The following is a 17,500-nucleotide window of genomic DNA, read 5'->3' on the forward strand; positions in this document are numbered from 1 at the left end:
GTCCTCAGAGTGACGGCTGCATTAATAACACTGAACACAAGAGCATAGACTGTGTGTTTATGGATCTAGTTATTATGTATAGATTGCAGCTTTACAGTATTGGTTGTACATAAAGTACAGTACCTGTGTGTACAGAAATCCTCTCACATATATAAAATGATACACACATATATATATTTATGTGGTTTACAGCCTTCATGTTAGTTCCAAAGTAAAACTCTGAGGTCAGGACAACGGTTTCACAACTTGGGAAACCGAACCTTCTGGATCATGTGAGAGAACTTCCCCACAAGCTGCATGAGACAGGAACATGTTTCATGAGGCCACCATAACCTTTGAGACGACTGAATATAATAAAACATAATAAATTCATCCGTGTCCAAGTGATTCTCCGACGTTCCTGAGCGATCACATTCCCAAGCAGAGGTCACAGAGACCAACAACTTCTAATCTGTTCATCTGTGACTTCACCTGAACATGTCCAGCAAATATGATGAAATCTCCTCAGGGCGTGGTTGAGATATGATTTTTCATAAGAGCAGATGAACTTGTGAACAGCATTCGTTCGACTGACAGCAGCACATCATGTGTCACCATCAGGTTTTGAATAGAGGAAGTGAGCTGCTGCTGCTCAAAGGTTTTCAGGAGCTCAGCCAATGAGACGGCCTCTGCAGCTGAAGAGTCTGTCCACACGTCCTCTCACGAGTCCAAAGACAAATGTTCTCTACCGGGACAAAGACGTTGAGTCACAGGTCACTGTCGGGTCACTGAGGTATCTGAGGATCTTCAGATAATGTCACTTATCTTGACCAGAGGAAGGTCAGCAACACATCTAATACATGATCCATTCAAAAAAATCGTGAGGGGCTTTGTTGTCTTCTGGAAAAGTGTGAGACAAATCAGACAAATCTGGAAATGTCTTTGTCATCGTCTCCAGAAGCCTGAGTTTGTTAATCCAGACAAACACACAACTCCAGAGCTCTCAGACGAACAGGGACCAGCTGCCTCGCCAGTCTGTGTAGACGACCCACACATGACTGGAGTGAGAAACTAGTTGTTCCATCTTAAAGATGACTTCCACCTGGTGACGGGGCCAGACTGAGGTCTGTGTCCCAGGGAGAGAGCGGGTCGGTGGGACAGATGTCACACGTGTGATTCTGGAAGGCCAGCATGCTTTCTGAAAGTCACACGCTGGCTGTGTTTGGTTCAGTGTCAACAAGAACAGCCTGCTACACAACAACCTGCAGCTTCTCTGTATCAGGGGGCTACACAACACTGAGACAATAACACAACAATACAACACCACTCTGCTCTCATCTATTCTGAGCTGTTCCTTTTCCTTATTGCTGCTCAGCAGGGGAGACATTGGATCATTAGTCAGCATTGTTGCACCACCAGCTGCTGTCTGTGTGCACACACACCCACACACACACAATCACACACACACACCCACACACAGACACACACACCTGCACAGTCACACACCTTGTGCCAGGAGGAAAGTATACAGACGCCTGCACACTGATCTGAGTCGGAACGAGCTTCATGTGTCGGTTCCAGTTTCATTTGATCTGTTAGTTTGGGTTTCACATGGCGTGTTATCAGGTGCTGGTGGTGCTGGTGGTGCTGGTGGTGGTGCTGGTGGTGCTGGTGGTGGGGGGGGGGGCAGCAGCAGGTTCATCGTTAGCTTTTTCATATTAATTGGACTGAAGTAAAAAGTTGTTTCTCACTTTGTGAAACCTTTTACTAACTTACAGATAGACACTTTGGATTTGGACTCTCGGCTCAATAGAACCATCACGTCTGTGTTTCCCACATTTTATACACTGAGATTTTTTAATAAGTGCTGTATCCATTTGTGGATTATTATTTATTATTGTGTTTAATGAGCAATAAGCTTTTTCAAAATAACATCAGGTTGCAAGATTATTAAAAGATTATTAATTGAGCTGCTCTCCCTCTTCTTCCTCTTCTTCCACTTCATCACTTCTCCTCCCTCTCTCCTGACATCACACTTTCCTCACCCCCCTCTCTTTCCTCATTAACGTGTCACACCATCGCTTTTAACACATTTTCTTTTCTTTCTTTTCCTCTTCAATTTCTTCTCATCTTCTCCTCAAATGTTTCCTTTGACTTCTTCCTCCTTCCTCCTCATTTCACCTTTTAAATTATAAGACGTTAATTTCCTATTGAATTAATTCATTTCCTAAGAAAATACAAATACAGCCTTACAGACTATTTTTGCCAATAAATCTATGGAATATATAGAGGACAGACTTAGGGGATCACTTTCCTGTAATGTTTGCATTTTACACAAACACACAATCATATTCTCTCCAGCTCCTTCCACGCAGCTCAGATTTTAGCTGCTTGTAAACACAATTATTATTAATATTAAAGAGCTGGAAACATGTTGATAGTTCTACACAGAGCTGAAGAGCTGAAACGTTTCTAGGTTTCAGATTTTAAAAAGTGTGAATTTATCACATTGCATTGTTTTATATCATTGCAAGGCTCTTTGTTCGAAATACATTATTTGATGTGTAAAATACATTTGCATTGATATTTTCACTAGTTTAATAGAATACATCAGGGGTTGGGATAAGGGGCAAGCAATAAATATGTAAGTGTAACAGTCTAACACGTATGACGGACAGGAGGAGAGGGGAAAGTACATAACTCATAATCATAGAATCTGACTTTACAACAAGTCCTGAGGAAACATCAGTTTGTGATTGTGAGTGTACAACCGCACAAGAGTGTGATACGTGTTGTGTTCCATGTGCCGTGCATTCACTCTCTGCATGTGTGTAGACGTGTCGGTTCGGTGTCAGCAGTGACACAAGGTGAAGGCAAAACTGTGAGTCGAGTGACCTTTGACCTACTTGTTATTCCGTGTGGTGGTCGGCTGAGCACAGTCAAATAAATATGATGACTTAAGCTGCTTCTTCAAATAATGTAGAGATTGAATTAAGCTAACGAGGGGCCATGATTTAGAGCAAAGGTTACTGACTATATATACAAATTGGACACACACACAGACACACACAGACACACACACTCTCTCTCTCTCTCGGCACAGAGAAGCACAAAGGTCAATCCAATTCATTAGCTACTGTCTGTGATGCAGTCACTTTCTCAATGGACTTCCACTCACACACACACACACACACGCTAACACTAACACACACACATGCTAACACAAACACACGTTAACTGACACAGTAACAGGTCAGTGGAGTCCACCACAGTGACCTGAAGTCTGCTGAGGTCCAAACAGAAACAGGAAGTGGGACATCTGCACGTGACTGAGTTTCAACCACGGGACGTTTAGAGGGGGGGGGGGGGGGCAGCAGCAGCCACCATCTCTTATTCAACAACTGGTTTCCTTCAGGTGAGCTGTGGTTTGTCTGATTAGGAATAATACACGTGTGGGTGATGAACCATTTGGTTTATCTACATGTTAAATGGTAAGAGCTTTTGTTGAACAAATATTTAATAAACCAACTTAGCTTTTTTAAAACAATAACACTGGAGAATACTTGATGCATTTTGTTGTTGCACATCTACAATGTGATTGGCTTTCACCACACTAAAGAAGATAATGGATGTTGCCTTGGTCTGTTGGGAATTATTACAAAGATGTTTCACACGTTTGTGACAAAACAATCAATCAGAGAAAATACTAAATCATAAATGTATTGACGATGAATATGAGGGAGCTATTAAAAGTGCAGTTAGCCTTCAGACAGCTGATGGACATCCCTGCTCCAGAAGTACAGAACAGACCTGTGGGCTGAGCACAGACCTGTGATCAGCGTCCAGCTCCCTGGAGAAGAACTCTCCTCAGAAAACAAACCTGAACAGAACAACAGGTTCAACATCTGCTTTGATTCTAATGTCGGAGCCTGAACACGAACCCGGTCCTGACAGAATATAAACATCAGAACCAAACACCAGAGTCACAGCAGGGATCCCAGCTGAGGGGTCATTTAAGGCTTCAGGGGTCACAGCAGAGACACAGAGAGGAAACTGCTCCACAGCTTCATGAAGCTTCAGCCCTTCACACTGAAGAGAACAGATCAATTACACTGTTTTCAAAATACGTGTTTTAGAGTATGTAGTATTAATATTTGTTTCCCACTTCTCAAATATGAGTTTGATTTCCTCTGCTTGCTCTGTTCACTGCCTTGTGGATGTGAACAGTCTCTAAGCACAGTTCAAAGCACCTCGTCAATAAAATGCATTATTATAGATGAAGTCATTGATCCAGTCTTCAAATAATATCATTCAGATTGTTAATGAAAGGACGTGTGAGTAGTTTCAGTGTAACTGGTGCATCTCCCTCTGTGACCCACTACTGGTATCTCATGTGACCTGGTTTGAAGTGACTGGATCTGAAATGAGTCACTGACGACCACCAGAGCTCATACTGGTGACATCACCCCCCCATCACCCAGTTCACCAGCCCGGACACACACCAGCTGACTCACACAACTCTATGATCTGGTCAAATGTGTCTTTAGAGACTGAACCGTAGAATGAAACTGACTCATGTGTTTTTTTGTGTTAACGTGCTGGAGAAGAACATAAATGATAAATGAAACCTAAAGCCTGTGGAGTCCCTGAGGCGTCAGGCTGAAGACCTGTCCTCTGTGTGTCTGGACACAACCTGGAGACAACCTGTCCCTGATCACATCTGGACACAGACTGGGAGACACTGGAGGAGGTGAAGGTTACAGGTTCTCCACTGTCATCATATGAATCCAAATGTAAATACAGCAGGTTGATTCATGGAAGTAGATCCACACACAAACACCACATCTGAAGAATGAGTCACCAGCTGTTTCAGTCCTATTTGATTTGGCTCCAGTGTGTTGTGGACTCAACCCCCCCCACACCCAGTCCGCCTGCCCTCACCCTGTTTCCCCGCAGGAGGACCGGGTCTGGATCCAGTCCGCCTGCCCTCACCCTGGTCCCTGCAGGAGGACCGGGTCTGGGTCCAGTCCGCCTGCCCTCACCCTGATCCCTGCAGGAGGACCGGGTCTGGATCCAGTCCGCCGGCCCTCACCCTGGTCCCCGCAGGAGGACCGGGTCTGGGTCCAGTCCGCCTGCCCTCACCCTGATCCCTCAGGAGGACCGGATCTGGATCCAGTCCGCCTGCCCTCACCCTGGTCCCCGCAGGGCTCCGTGGGTCGTGACGTAACGGGAACATACCGGTAGGCTCTTGAATCAAAGCGGATAATCTCTCTCTCTCCCTCCCTCTCTCTCTCACACACACACACACAACACACACAAACACACACCACACATACACACTACAAACACACTGTCACGCACAAACACACTCTCTCTCACTTACACTCGTTCTCACGCAAACACACACTTAAACACTTACACACTAGCTCGCACGCACGGTGCGGGGCGCCCGCTTTGAACACAGCAGCTAGCACTTAGCATGCTAACTAATCCAAGGGCAGTAAAGCTGGGTGATGTTAGCATGTCGAGCTAACGGTGCGCGCTCCTCACCTTCCTGCTCCGGCTCCTCTTCCTCGTGCTCTGGTTCTCAGCGGGGGGTCACACCACTCGCATCCCAGTCGCACTGCTCGTTCCGCCGGTAGAAGCGTCCGACCGCCGGTAGAGGATCACGGAGGAAGCGGCCGCACCGGGAGGGAACGAGCTGTCAGTCACGGCTCAGCGCTCCGTGAAACCCGCCCACTCTCCTGCTGCGTGCGCGCCCCCGCGACAGGAAGCTAGTGACGTTTCGAGGAGCGACGCGCAGAAGAAGCAGAAGAAGAAGAAGAAGCAGAAGAAGAAGAAGAAGAAGAAGAAGAAGAGAAGCTAACGCACCAACTCGAGGTTTGTGGAGAAGTTTGTGATTTAAACTTCTCAGATCTGCTGCTGTGGTTTTATAAACACCCCGAGCTGCTCCCGCTGCGGTTAACCCCTCTGACTCGACCCTTCACCAGACCCTGGCCCTGGTCGCTGCTCGGTTTAGCCTCGTCACGGGCTAACGTTAGCATTGACTCAGCCCAAAAGTCCGCACTGCTAACAGGCTAACTGGCTAACAAGCTAACGGCTACTTCAGTTAGCTTCGGTTTAAAACGGGTCCTGGCCCCAAACAGCTGATTTCAGTTTTAAACTTGTAGATGATGTTTCAGAGACTTTCATTTATCACACTTCCGGTGTCGGCTCCAGATTAAACAGACCCAGGACCAGTGAGACCGACGAGCAGCGGCTTGTGTCAAACACGGAACAAGTGGATTAAAATACATTTAAATATTTAAAAAGCAGATTATAAAAGTAAATTTGTGACTATGGGCTGAATGAGTGTGAATCTGTACTTTATAATACTCATTAAACTAATTCAGGTGTTTACATTAAAGTTTCAAGTGTTGGATTTTATAATTTATAACCAAGTCACGTTTACTTTAGTTTTAAACTTCAAACACTTGCCCCACATTTCAGAAACACAAGCTTGTGTTCTAACGTGTGTGTTTATTGTGCAGTAACATGTCCTCTCTGTTTCTGTTGGGTGCAGATCTGAAGATGTCGTCGGGTGCTCTCTTTCCCAGTCTGGCCAGTGGCACCAGAGGAAGCTCCAGCAAGTATCTGGTGGAGTTCCGAGCCGGTAAAATGACCCTGAAGGGAAACGTGGTGACGCCGGACAAACGCAAGGGCACGGTGTACGTCCAGCAGTCGGACGACTCGCTGATCCACTTCTGCTGGAAGGACAGGACCAATGCCAACGTGGACGATGTGAGACATTTAAACCACTTTCATTTGCAGTTTGATCTGTCTTTTGTCCACTTGATGCTTTAAGGAAATTCCCACCACAGCTTGATATTTGGAAACGATTGCTTTAGATTCACAACAAGGCCATTGTTCTTTGTTTTCACAAAGTAACATGCACAGGTCTGAAGGGACCACCATGGGCCACAGTGTCCCATTCTTATTCATCCATCTCTTTTGCCTTTTTTAAATCATCTCTACTGTCATCTCCCTAACAAGTACCATAAAACGTTTATAGTAAAAGTGACAAATGACCGGTTATTAGAAGAGTCCAAGAAATCTGCCTTTTAGAGGCCAATATCAATTCAAGCAAATCTTATGACAAACTTTTTTTATAAGGATTCTTTAAACATTATTTCTATTGGGTGGGAGACTTCAATGCTTTTAAGTAATCATGTATATTTAGACTTTTTTTCTGAACTGTGGTCAGCAGCAATGAGATGCAAAACTAGTTTAGTACATTTAGTTTATTTCATAGTTTTAATATTTTAGAGCTACAGTTCTTTCTTGTATCAGCGCAGCCCCCCCTCAAGTCCTCCCCTGTCTCACGAGAGTCTCATGTTGTCTTCCCTGTCCCAGGACCTGATCATCTTCCCTGATGACTGTGAATTTAAGCGTGTGAGCCAGTGCACCACGGGACGCGTCTATGTGCTGAAGTTCAAAGCCGGATCCAAGAGACTGTTCTTCTGGATGCAGGTGAGAGGAAGATGCTCCTCATCCTCATTTAACCTGGAGAAGAGCTGGAGACTGTGAATGAGTGACAGCTGGTTCTATTGTGCTCAGGCAGCTGAAGGTTAAATGGACAAATGAAACAAGAGGGAATGGGAGTGATGAGTGAGGCAGAAGGAGGTTATTACACCCATGATGACAGCGTGCATGGCTGCAAACAGTGTATTCAATATTAATTTTTTCCTTTATGTTCCTGATGTTTGAGCCAAACAGGCCTGTATCTCAACAGATGGATGGAGAAATACAGACGTTGTTTATTAATAATCAGTTCCACCTGATCTAAAACCAGCTCAACCAACATTTCATTTTTACACTGACTTTATGATAACAATATATTCTCTGTTGTATTTTTTAAGTAATGTAGATAATCCAGTAGTTTATTAAGGGATAAAACACAATTAATATTTTACACAGTTTATTTCTATATCACCACGTAGCCAGTGAAGATCATTCCACTCTGATTCCCCGGATGTCTCTTGTGTCTCGCTTCCATCAGGAGCCGAAGACGGACAAGGACGAGGAGAACTGCCGTAAGGTGAACGAGTACCTGAACAACCCCCCCATCCCCGGAGCGCCTGGCAGCGGGGGGGGCAGTGGCCATGAACTCTCAGCGCTGGGAGGAGAGGGAGGCCTGCAAAACCTACTGGGAAATATGAGCCACAACCAGCTGATGCAGCTGATTGGACCAACCGGACTGGGTGGACTGGGTAAGCTGCACTGGTTATTTTGTAATTATCCTGCGACACACACACACAACCACAATTGATTTAACACAAACAAAAGAATTTTCTAGTTAGTAACTCCAAACAACTTGGGAAATGTGTTTTATTTAAGATGGATGTTATTAAAGCTTAAAGACCCGACTCTTGAATTTGTTTACTTTCAACCTCATACAGTTAATTAGAAATATGAAAGTAAATAGGTAACAGCCCAAATAAGAATCCAAGAGCAGTTTGGACGTGTGTTTTGATTTGTGTGCGTCTGTCTAAGGAGGCCTGGGAGCTCTAGCAGGACCAGGACTCGCCAACCTGCTGGGCGGGGGGGGACCGGCTACAAGCAGCTCCTCATCCAGGTGAGACTGAACCGGAGTGAACCAGAATCCACTCACATCACTGAACTCCTCACAAGCTGTGATGTAGTAGATGTTTCCTAACATCTACTACATGTTGTGAGACAATTTCCTCCCTGAACTCTGTCTCCCCCCCCCCCCCTCCTTGTAGTTCTCGTAGCCAATCAGCAGCAGCCACTCCTTCAGGCGGAGCCCCCAGACTGAGCTCCTCTCAGGCCCCCACCACCCCCGTGACCCCCGCTGCCTCAGCCGTGTCACCCACTACTGTGGCTCCCTCCACACCAGGTACACACATTCCCTGAAGTTTGACTCACTCATGCAGTAACACAACAGAAAAGCACCAAACGATGGATTCATTCTGTCGGTGTCCTCCTCGGCCTCTGGCTGAAGGTCGGGACTCGTCCTGCTGTAGAGAACATCTCAACCTTTAGCAGCTGGTCACAGTTCTGAATGTGAATCTACTTGTAGATCTGTTGATCTGAAAGCCTCCTTGTTGTTTGCAGCCTCAGCTCAGACTCCTCTGGCCCCAGCCTCCGTTGGAAGTCCTGGCTCCCACCAGCCCATCCAGCTCAGTGACCTTCAGAGCATCCTCGCCACCATGAACGCAGCCACGGCGTCTGCTCCTGGATCAGCAGGTGAGGAGGAGTCAGACTCAGAGCAGGTTTATTAGAGGGAGATGAATCCAGGGATGAGTCTCAGATCAGGGATGGTTTGTTTGTGATGGAGACGTGGTTCATGAGAAGAAGAAAGAAAAGTTACAGAACATGAGGAGATTCAAACAGAAGCTCCTCCTCTCTTCTCCAGTGGATCTGGCCAGTGTCTGCACCCCCGAGATGATGGCTCCCATCCTCACTAATGCTGAGGTCCAGACGAGGCTCCTCCCCTTCCTCCCCAGTGGAGAGAGTCTACTTCAGAGCGCGGAGGAGATCCCCAACACTCTCAACTCTCCTCAGTTCCAGCAGGTAGGATCATATCACGTCTGTCACTAGTATCTCCATGCTGGTGTCATGTGAACCAGTAACTAGAACCAGGTCCAGTTAGTAACTGAACTGTAATAACTCCTGTGATTGGTCCTCCAGTCGATGAGCATGTTCAGCAGTGCCTTGGCCTCCGGGCAGCTCGGGCCCCTCATGACTCAGTTCGGTCTGCCGGCCGACGCTGTGGACGCCGCCAACAGAGGAGGTGAACCACTCTTCTACCCTTCTTCTCTCTCTCTCTCTCTCTCTCCCTCCCTCCCTTTCTTCTTTGAATAAACCACATGTCCTAACGTTTCTGTTGCTCTCCTCAGATGTGGAGGCGTTTGCCAGCGCCATGCAGAGCAGTAAAGGAGACTCGAAGGACAAGAAGAAGGAGGAGGACGAGGACATGAGTCTGGATTAGAGCTCCAGCTGCTGAACTCCTGGGACTCCTGCTCTAGTTCAGTTTCTCTCCCTCTCTTCCAGGTGCTCTGGTACTTTCCTAAACCAAAGGCACAGAGCGGATCCAGCTCCTCCTCTGACCTCAGGCAGACTGTTCGATCTGACTGTTTCACTCTGAAGGAGACTTTTATACACAACTGAGGACTCAGCCTTACATGTGATGTTTCTTTTCTTTCTGTGTTTCTGTGTGAAGACCTCGGGAGCCTGAGTTCATCCTTAATAAATCAAATCAACTAAGATAAAAGCTCCGTCTCATCTTTGCAGAACATAAAGAAACGACGAGTGAAGTTTATATGAAAACATCCTTTATTTAGAAATGCATTTACAACACATGTGAGGGGGGGGGGGCAGCTTATTCTTTCTGTGAGATGTTTTTAAAAGGTTATACAACACGCGTCACACACACTGGGTACATGTTTACATAGAGGACAGAGGGAGACGCCTCATGGGACAGCTCGGCCACTGGGACGTGGATTTGACTCAACAAGTGAAACTCGTTATCACAAAGCAAAGCAAGAAAAAAAACTTCAAATACATTTGATTTGTGAAAAGACTGAAAGATATGAACACAATCTTCTCCAGGGTTTCTGAGTGATACAGATATGAACACACTGATCTCAGTTCACTCAGCCTGATTCAGATCCTGAGACACAACGTGGTGTTTCCAGGTTCTCCTCCTGCTGCTTCACCTTCACTTGTTAACTGATCCAGAGACTGGAGAACCTTCTGATCCGTCTCAGTTGAAGTTATTTATCTTAAATTTAATCCGTTATGGTTTTAAAAGTCTTAAATTTAATTTGGTGAAATCTGCAGAAACTGATATAGAAGATCAAATATCACCAGTGTGTTAAAAGGTAATGATTAAAATCTGAGTCCAGGTCAGTGTCAGAGGCCACACCCCCTTCAGAGGGTCACAGTGTACAGACTCAGGATCATTCTTAATATTCTCTTCTGGAGACGCACGACACACAGATGTTAACATCCTGTGCTTCAATACAGTTCAACTCAGGAACAGTTTTGGAGCCACAGGAAGTTTATCAGAGCTAAAATCAATTCTTCACTGATGAAGTAGGAAAATCAATCCGCGTTGTGTTTATTTACAACTCGACACTAATCGATTAAATTGAATATAGGAAACACTCATTGATTTATGAATTTAGAGAGTATTTGAAATCGTGTCAGTGCATCTCTACCTGCAACACAAAAACAAACCAGCACTACTGCGACGACAAACGGAATTATAAAATATATATTTTCTGACAATATACAATAAATATTAATACATATTTTAAATTAGCTACAGTAACATGACACCCACCACCATTAATCTGCAGTTGTGGAATGTGAAGATAAGACTGGTTTATACGACTGGGCAGCCCCGTGTTCCCACTGCTCCGTGCACAGAGAGCGGCTTGGACAACACGGCAGCTCGGTGGTTCACCGACACCGACCGGATGCAGCCGTGGAAGGCAGGCAGACCGGGAACAGTGGCGCCTCCTGGTGGAAGAAGATAAGAACTACGTGTTACAGAGCGAAGAGGTCAGAGGTCAGAGGTCATCCCCAGCTGCTCGACACAACAATCAGCCTGAGACGTCGGATCCCCGGACTAAACTGGATTCTCTCATTTTCATATCGTTCTTTTGTTTTTTTAACTGATTTGGACAAAACCAACCAAGACCTGAGTTGTAGTCCGACAGAGAATAAGTTTGTAATTGACGTCACAGGCTAAACGATTTGTAGTTCGGGGTCGTTGTGGCTCGTTAGTATCAGGTCATCGGTCAGTTTAGGTAACTGAGGGATCTGAAGTTACTATTCAGTCAAAGTTTCACCAATAAGGAAATATCTTTAATCTGTAATCAGGACATGAAAAGAGTTTAATGGACTCTTCAAAGTGTCTTTGGGAAATAAACACATGATATAAGATGTGTTGTGATTTGAAGGAGCTCAGGGTCAGGACTCAGGAGCTCACCAGGTTTCCCCCCCAGGTAGACGCCCTCCTTCCCCCCCGCGGTGCGGCTCTGTCTGGGCCCGACACTGAGCTCGCTGGCTGCGTCCACGTGCAGCTGCAGGACGTTGTTCTTCTTCACCACTGGGGGGCGACACACACCAAATGCAAGAGCGTTACATCAGGCCAGAGGGAAACAACACAACACAACACAACACAACACAACACAACACAACAGCTACAGTGACGTCAGCTCACCTGTGATCGTGTGCCAGTGTCCGTTACATAGAGGCTCCTCAGGAGTGAAGGAGGCCGAGAACTCACCTTTACCACTTTTTACTGAGACCGTCACCTGCACACACACACACACACACACACACAGACACACACCAGGTGTGGTTAATGATTGACTGGGTCTCCATAGTCAAAATGAAGCTGCTTCTTTTTTCAGTTTATGTTCCACCTGAATTGAATCCTCTTCCTGCTTCACGTTCAGGCTACTTGTGTATTTTACAGACTGAGATACGTTCACAGTGATCTTGACCTTTGACCCCCCAAATCTGATCTCAGATCAGTCAATCTGTGAGTCCCATTGAACCTTTGGTCCAAATCTGAACGTGTTCCTGAGATGTTTCATCCTCACCTCTCCCTGACTGAGGACCAGACTCAGGTGTTGGTCAGCTGATGTCCCAGCATGCAACAGGAGCCCAGAGTCCGAGACGGGTCGAACCTCCAACTGGATCTCAAGATCCCGACCAAGAACCAAGGACTCATCTGTAAAGGGAGGGAGGGAGAGAGAGATAGAGAGAGAGAGAGGGAGAGAGAGAGGGGGGGGTGGAGAGGAGGGGAGAGAGAGAGAGAGAGAGAGCGAGAGAGCGAGAGGAAGAGGGAGATAGAGGGGGGGTAGAGAGGGAGGGAGGGAGAGAGAGACAGTCAGTCAGAACACATCAGTCCAGAGAACAGGTGTCTGACCTTTGACCCCACTCAGTCTGATGATAATCACCTAGAGCCATGTGCCCCCCCTCTCCAGAGAAGTAGGCCCCGGGCTGCAGAGGGTTCTGGAAGCAGGGCACCGCCCCCTGGCTGTAGGAGGGGCTTCCTGCAGGGGCCTCGTTCAGCCTCAGGTCCTTCACACAGCCGGTGAAACCTCCTGGAGCCTGGAGGTCACACAACCAGAGAGACATCTACAGTGTGTGCAGAAGAGAGAGAAGAAGAAGTGTGGGGGGGGGATGAGGCGGGGGTTTTACCATCAGTGTGGGCGGAGCTCCTCCCACATACAGCGGCCCGGCGACTCGAGCCCGGTCTCCTCCAGGAAGCTTCTTGGACTGAGCGTCGATCCCGTCCACGATCAGGACGAGCTTCTGTCCCTCGCGCTTCACGAACACCTGCAGGGACACGCACACAGCGGGGGGGTTAGACACGCACACAGCGGGGAGCGGGGGGGTTAGATGTCCACGCAGACACTCGGGGTCACGTGACCTGAGCAGCCGACTCACCGTGTGCCACCGGTCGTCATCGTACTTCCTGCGGCTGCGCAGGCTGAGCTTCCTCTTGCCGGCGTCCAGCAGCAGCAGCAGGCGGCCGCCGGACACGCTGAGGGACAGGACCGCCCCCCCGCTCGGCCCGCCGCCGGCCTGCAGCACCAGGCCCTCAGAAGAGTTGATCCTCAGAGACATGGAGACGTGAGGCCTGCACATAGACGGGGGGGGGGGGGTCAGATAATCCAAACACATTGAGGCTGAATCCATGAACTTCAAGATTCCTAAATGATTCCTTCTAACAAAGGGGGGGGGGGCACTCACATGGAGCTGAGCGACCTGGGCAGAGCGTCATATCTCTGGTGGCTGTGGGCGGAGCCACTGAAGTGCGTCGCTCCGCTCTCCTGGTCCGACGGCGCCCCCTGGCACGACTCCCTGGTGTTACGGCTACGAGACCCCGAGGGCTTCTTGTGCTTCTGGAAGGAGAGAGAGTGATGAGTGTGTGTGTTACTGTGTGTGTGTGTGTGTGTGTGTGTGTGTGTGTTTTACTGTGTGTGTGTGTGTGTGTTTTACTGTGTGTGTGTGTGTGTGTGTGTTACTGTGTGTGTTACTGTGTTTGTGTGTGTTACTGTGTGTGTGTGTGTGTGTTACTGTGTTACTGTGTGTGTGTGTGTGTGTGTGTGTGTGTGTGTGTGTGTGTGTGTTACTGTGTGTGTGTGTGTATGTGTGTGTGTGTGTGTGTTACTGTGTGTGTGTGTGTGTATGTGTGTGTGTGTGTTACTGTGTGTGTGTTACTGTGTGTGTGTGTGTGTGTGTGTGTGTGTGTGTGTGTGTGTGTGTGTGTGTGTGTGTGTGTGTGTGTTACTGTGTGTGTGTGTGTGTGTGTGTGTGTGTGTGTGCACCTTGGCCTTGTTGTGTTTGGGCTGTGCAGCGAGGATCTGCTGAGGCTTGGCGGCGGCGGGACAACCCAGAGGGACGTTCACGTTCTTGTTCACCTTCAGCAGGTTCTGAACCGCCTGAGGACTCGTGTCCCTGAGGACGAGAAGCGTGGACACGTTTTCAAACTCATCAGCAGACGATCATAAATCATAAATCATGAATCATAAATCATAAATCATAAATCGTCCTGGTCTCATTGGCTGTGCAGAAACACGAGATCCTCACGTGATGACATCAGAACTGTTTCTGTTTCTGTTGAATCTACAAACCTTTTTAATTTGAAGTTTTCAAACTGGAACCTGAAGAATGTGAAACTGGACCCAGTTGAAAACTAAACCTCATCTGAACCTGGATCCACTTCAGAACCTCAAACTCTCACAGACTGAAGTTCTCTGGTTCTGGTCCTGGTCTCACCTCTTGATGAAGACGTTGCTGATGCACCCGGTGAGGTTGGTGCTGGTCTGGTCGGGGGTTCCTCCCAGGAAGGTGCTGACCCCTGAGGTGAGCGGTGAGCGCCCCCTGGTGTTGATACGGATTCCCTCCTTGCCCTTCTCCAGCACGTCGTCCATGTACAGACGCATCCTGGAGGCGAGAGGGACAGTTCACAGACAGTCTGGACACTCTGACTCCAGGTCAGTGATCTACAGACCCGTCCTACCCGGTGGAGTTGATGTAGATGGAGACGTAGTGGCTGTTGGCATCGTTGTAGGTCTTCAGGGTCACCATCTCCCTCTTGTCGGCTCTCACCACCACCCGGCCCTCGTTCAGGAGAACCTCACACTCTCCGTCCTGCACAGATTCAACTCGTGTGAGACAAAGACACCAGAGGGACAGACACACAGCTGTGGACTGAAGAATGAGAAGAAGCATGAAGGGAACAGCACGTGATGGAGGCTGGTCTGAACCTTATCTTGGTGGTAGAACATCAGGCCCTCCTTCTTGTCGGTCCTGAAGCTGAAGCTGACATAGAAGTTGTCCCTGAGACTCGGGACGTTGGTCAGAGCCAGATCCAAGAAGCTCTGACCGGAGAAGTGAGCTTCACGAGCCACCTGAGGGGACAGAGCAGGTCAGAGAAGAAGCTGCTTCCACTGAGCTCAGAATCAATCACCTCCTCAACTAACTGGAGAAGAAGAGACAGAACCAGCTGTGGCTGAAAACATATTTTTATCTTCTGACACAACATCTTCTGTTCAGGTTCAGAAACAGTGAAGAAACTCTGCAGAAGGTGAAGTCATGTGACGGCTCATATGGTGAGCTTCTAATCTGTGTGGATCAGAGAAGGTGCACCGAGGTTCTACACGAGCACCTCCTGGTTGGACTCCATGTTCTGTCAGCAGAGATGAAACAGTTCTTCATCTATCACTCGTTTCCAAACTGCTTCTCTCTAACCCTTCTCGTGAGTTCTCTCCCTTTTTGGAATGATCTCTGACCTGCTATGGATGGTCAAGATGGAATGTTCTTTAACAGGTGTCTTCTACTTCAGGTATGAAACAAGCCCTCATCTAGTCAGAGACCATGTGTGATGTCATTTCCTGTCCAGTTGTGGGGAAACATCTCTATAAGAATCCCTGTGGAGCATCAGGAAGGCAGATGTTCACTATTGTCCTGTGATGTCTCCGGTCAAACCATGGTGTCCGTCCTGACCTGTAAACTTCTCTGTAATAATCTTCATCATGCAAATAAGAACGAGGACCCGGAGATTCATCATCATCATCAATTCAACGTCACTGCTCCTTAAATATTAAACCATAAAGGCACAAAAAATGAATGAGTGACTTTCTCCAGAATGGTTCCAGTTCAGGATAAAAGAGGAAACCTCTGTGGTCACACTGGATGGGGTCAGATTGAAAGACGGCTGGATGATCGATGGACTTATATATTTTCACTTTGCACCGATGAATCCAAAATCGACTTGACCTGAGATTGTGGAGAGAGATCATTGAACTGGAGCCACCAGCTCTCCTGAACCTCTACTCTCCACTGAGGAAGCAGGTTTTCTCACCAGCAGATCACCGTCACATCCAAAACTGACTCCGGAGCTCTTCATCCTCTTCAGGTCCACGTGGGAGCTGTAGGCCTTGACGTTCCTGAAGCAGCCCTTCAGAGAACCCTGCTTGGGGAACATGGTCTTCAGCCTGAAACACAGAGACGCAGTGAGACAACCTGCCACCAGCTCCTGCTCAGATAAACAGCTCTACAGTTAAAGCAGAACAGATGGTTTTCTTTAGATAGAGAAGAACATTATCACTCATATGTAGAAGCTCAATATTCTCTCTTCTCTTCAGCTCTGGGTCAGAAGACAAAGACCCACAGAGCTGCAGATGTGGAACAAACTCTCTGTAGTCTCATCGCTGTGAACATCGTTCAAGCAGAAACATAATGAAATAACCAGTAGGTGCTTCTTACTGGTCTGGGATCTTGTCTTTTGGAACTCCTCCCAGGTAGTAGCTGCCGCTGAATGAAGGGATCTTCTCGGTGAACGAGTGGATGTAGAGGTTCACCCGGTTGTTCCTCACCACGATGCGGTTCGAGGTGCCTTGCAGGATGATGACCTCCAGCTACACATTGAAACACAAACACACATTAACTAGAAAACTTAGACTGAGGAACTGTGGATCAATACAACAGCAGAATACATGAAGCATCAGAGAAATCCTTAATTTCCAAGACCTTATTAGGAAAGGATAATAACAGTGTGACTCAGGAGGAACTAAGGAACTCCTCCACTCAGCTGCTTGAGGCTCAAACAGACAAACAGAGGACTCACAGCTTTGGGCTCGGCGTCGCTGACCAGCAGGAACTCTGAGTCTGGTTCTTTGGGATCCAGTTCCACCAGTTCATCAGTGAAATCATAGAACACCTTCAGCTGGCCGTTCAGCACAGCCAGACACAGGAAGTGGTTCTGAGGGACGACAGAGACGCAGAGAAAAGAGCAATGAAGGGACGACCAGATGTTGTGTTACATCGATGCTCGACACACAACACGTGCACAACAACAAGGATCAGATGGATGAGTGAACCTGGTTCTGCAGCAGCAGCAGGATGCCTCGCTGGGACAGCAGCTTCACTTCCTGTTCGAAGCGCTGCATGCGAGGTGATTCCACGGTGAAGGTGATCTCAGCGAATCCGG

General features: G+C 47.6%; 3 protein-coding genes across 4 annotated transcripts in view; 1 reads left to right on the top strand and 2 right to left on the bottom strand.

Annotated features, from left to right (window-relative positions):
- LOC128441981 (dnaJ homolog subfamily C member 5) overlaps nucleotides 1–5,708 on the bottom strand; it is a 10,000-nt gene extending 4,292 nt beyond the window's left edge. Inside the window, exon 1 of the mRNA XM_053424129.1 lies at nucleotides 5,530–5,708. The gene's annotated coding sequence lies outside the window, so the exon portion shown is untranslated. The remainder of the gene's footprint in view (nucleotides 1–5,529) is intronic.
- Nucleotides 5,709–5,738: 30 nt separating this feature from the next.
- LOC128441963 (proteasomal ubiquitin receptor ADRM1) lies at nucleotides 5,739–10,252 on the top strand. 2 transcript variants are annotated; one of them, XM_053424100.1, is made up of 10 exons: nucleotides 5,739–5,859; nucleotides 6,542–6,759; nucleotides 7,372–7,488; nucleotides 8,018–8,228; nucleotides 8,512–8,593; nucleotides 8,742–8,875; nucleotides 9,094–9,225; nucleotides 9,395–9,552; nucleotides 9,670–9,772; nucleotides 9,879–10,252. In XM_053424100.1, the coding sequence occupies exons 2-10, from the start codon at nucleotides 6,550–6,552 to the stop codon at nucleotides 9,968–9,970; spliced, it is 1,239 nt and encodes a 412-aa protein (XP_053280075.1). In that variant the 5' UTR covers nucleotides 5,739–5,859; nucleotides 6,542–6,549; the 3' UTR covers nucleotides 9,971–10,252. The 2 variants fall into 2 exon arrangements, with proteins under 2 accessions (XP_053280075.1, XP_053280076.1); XM_053424101.1 differs by having other exon boundaries at nucleotides 8,515–8,593.
- Nucleotides 10,253–10,296: 44 nt separating this feature from the next.
- lama5 (laminin, alpha 5) overlaps nucleotides 10,297–17,500 on the bottom strand; it is a 24,806-nt gene continuing 17,602 nt past the window's right edge. Inside the window, exons 27-42 of the mRNA XM_053423932.1 lie at nucleotides 17,391–17,500; nucleotides 17,138–17,272; nucleotides 16,777–16,928; nucleotides 16,373–16,505; nucleotides 15,276–15,419; nucleotides 15,029–15,159; nucleotides 14,785–14,952; nucleotides 14,334–14,463; nucleotides 13,756–13,907; nucleotides 13,450–13,642; nucleotides 13,201–13,338; nucleotides 12,957–13,110; nucleotides 12,597–12,727; nucleotides 12,212–12,305; nucleotides 11,978–12,097; nucleotides 10,297–11,505 (exon numbers count right to left, since the gene is read on the bottom strand). The exon at nucleotides 17,391–17,500 is cut by the window's right edge and continues 56 nt beyond it. Of these exons, the coding sequence (XP_053279907.1) occupies nucleotides 11,369–11,505; nucleotides 11,978–12,097; nucleotides 12,212–12,305; nucleotides 12,597–12,727; nucleotides 12,957–13,110; nucleotides 13,201–13,338; nucleotides 13,450–13,642; nucleotides 13,756–13,907; nucleotides 14,334–14,463; nucleotides 14,785–14,952; nucleotides 15,029–15,159; nucleotides 15,276–15,419; nucleotides 16,373–16,505; nucleotides 16,777–16,928; nucleotides 17,138–17,272; nucleotides 17,391–17,500 (2,222 nt within the window). The 3' untranslated portion in view covers nucleotides 10,297–11,368. The remainder of the gene's footprint in view (nucleotides 11,506–11,977; nucleotides 12,098–12,211; nucleotides 12,306–12,596; nucleotides 12,728–12,956; nucleotides 13,111–13,200; nucleotides 13,339–13,449; nucleotides 13,643–13,755; nucleotides 13,908–14,333; nucleotides 14,464–14,784; nucleotides 14,953–15,028; nucleotides 15,160–15,275; nucleotides 15,420–16,372; nucleotides 16,506–16,776; nucleotides 16,929–17,137; nucleotides 17,273–17,390) is intronic.

This window comes from Pleuronectes platessa, chromosome 6 (genome assembly GCF_947347685.1).
Source record: "Pleuronectes platessa chromosome 6, fPlePla1.1, whole genome shotgun sequence".
NCBI classification, from domain to species: domain Eukaryota; kingdom Metazoa; phylum Chordata; class Actinopteri; order Pleuronectiformes; family Pleuronectidae; genus Pleuronectes; species Pleuronectes platessa.

What these genes read in the sequence shown, in the direction of transcription:
- LOC128441963 (XM_053424100.1), top strand. Translation starts at nt 6,550, where the DNA reads ATGTCGTCGGGTGCTCTCTTTCCCAGTCTGGCCAGTGGCACCAGAGGA. An exon ending in GACTGTTCTTCTGGATGCAG is followed by an intron (nt 7,489 to 8,017) that starts GTGAGAGGAAGA and finishes CGCTTCCATCAG; the next exon opens with GAGCCGAAGACGGACAAGGA. An exon ending in GTCTGCTCCTGGATCAGCAG is followed by an intron (nt 9,226 to 9,394) that starts GTGAGGAGGAGT and finishes TCTCTTCTCCAG; the next exon opens with TGGATCTGGCCAGTGTCTGC.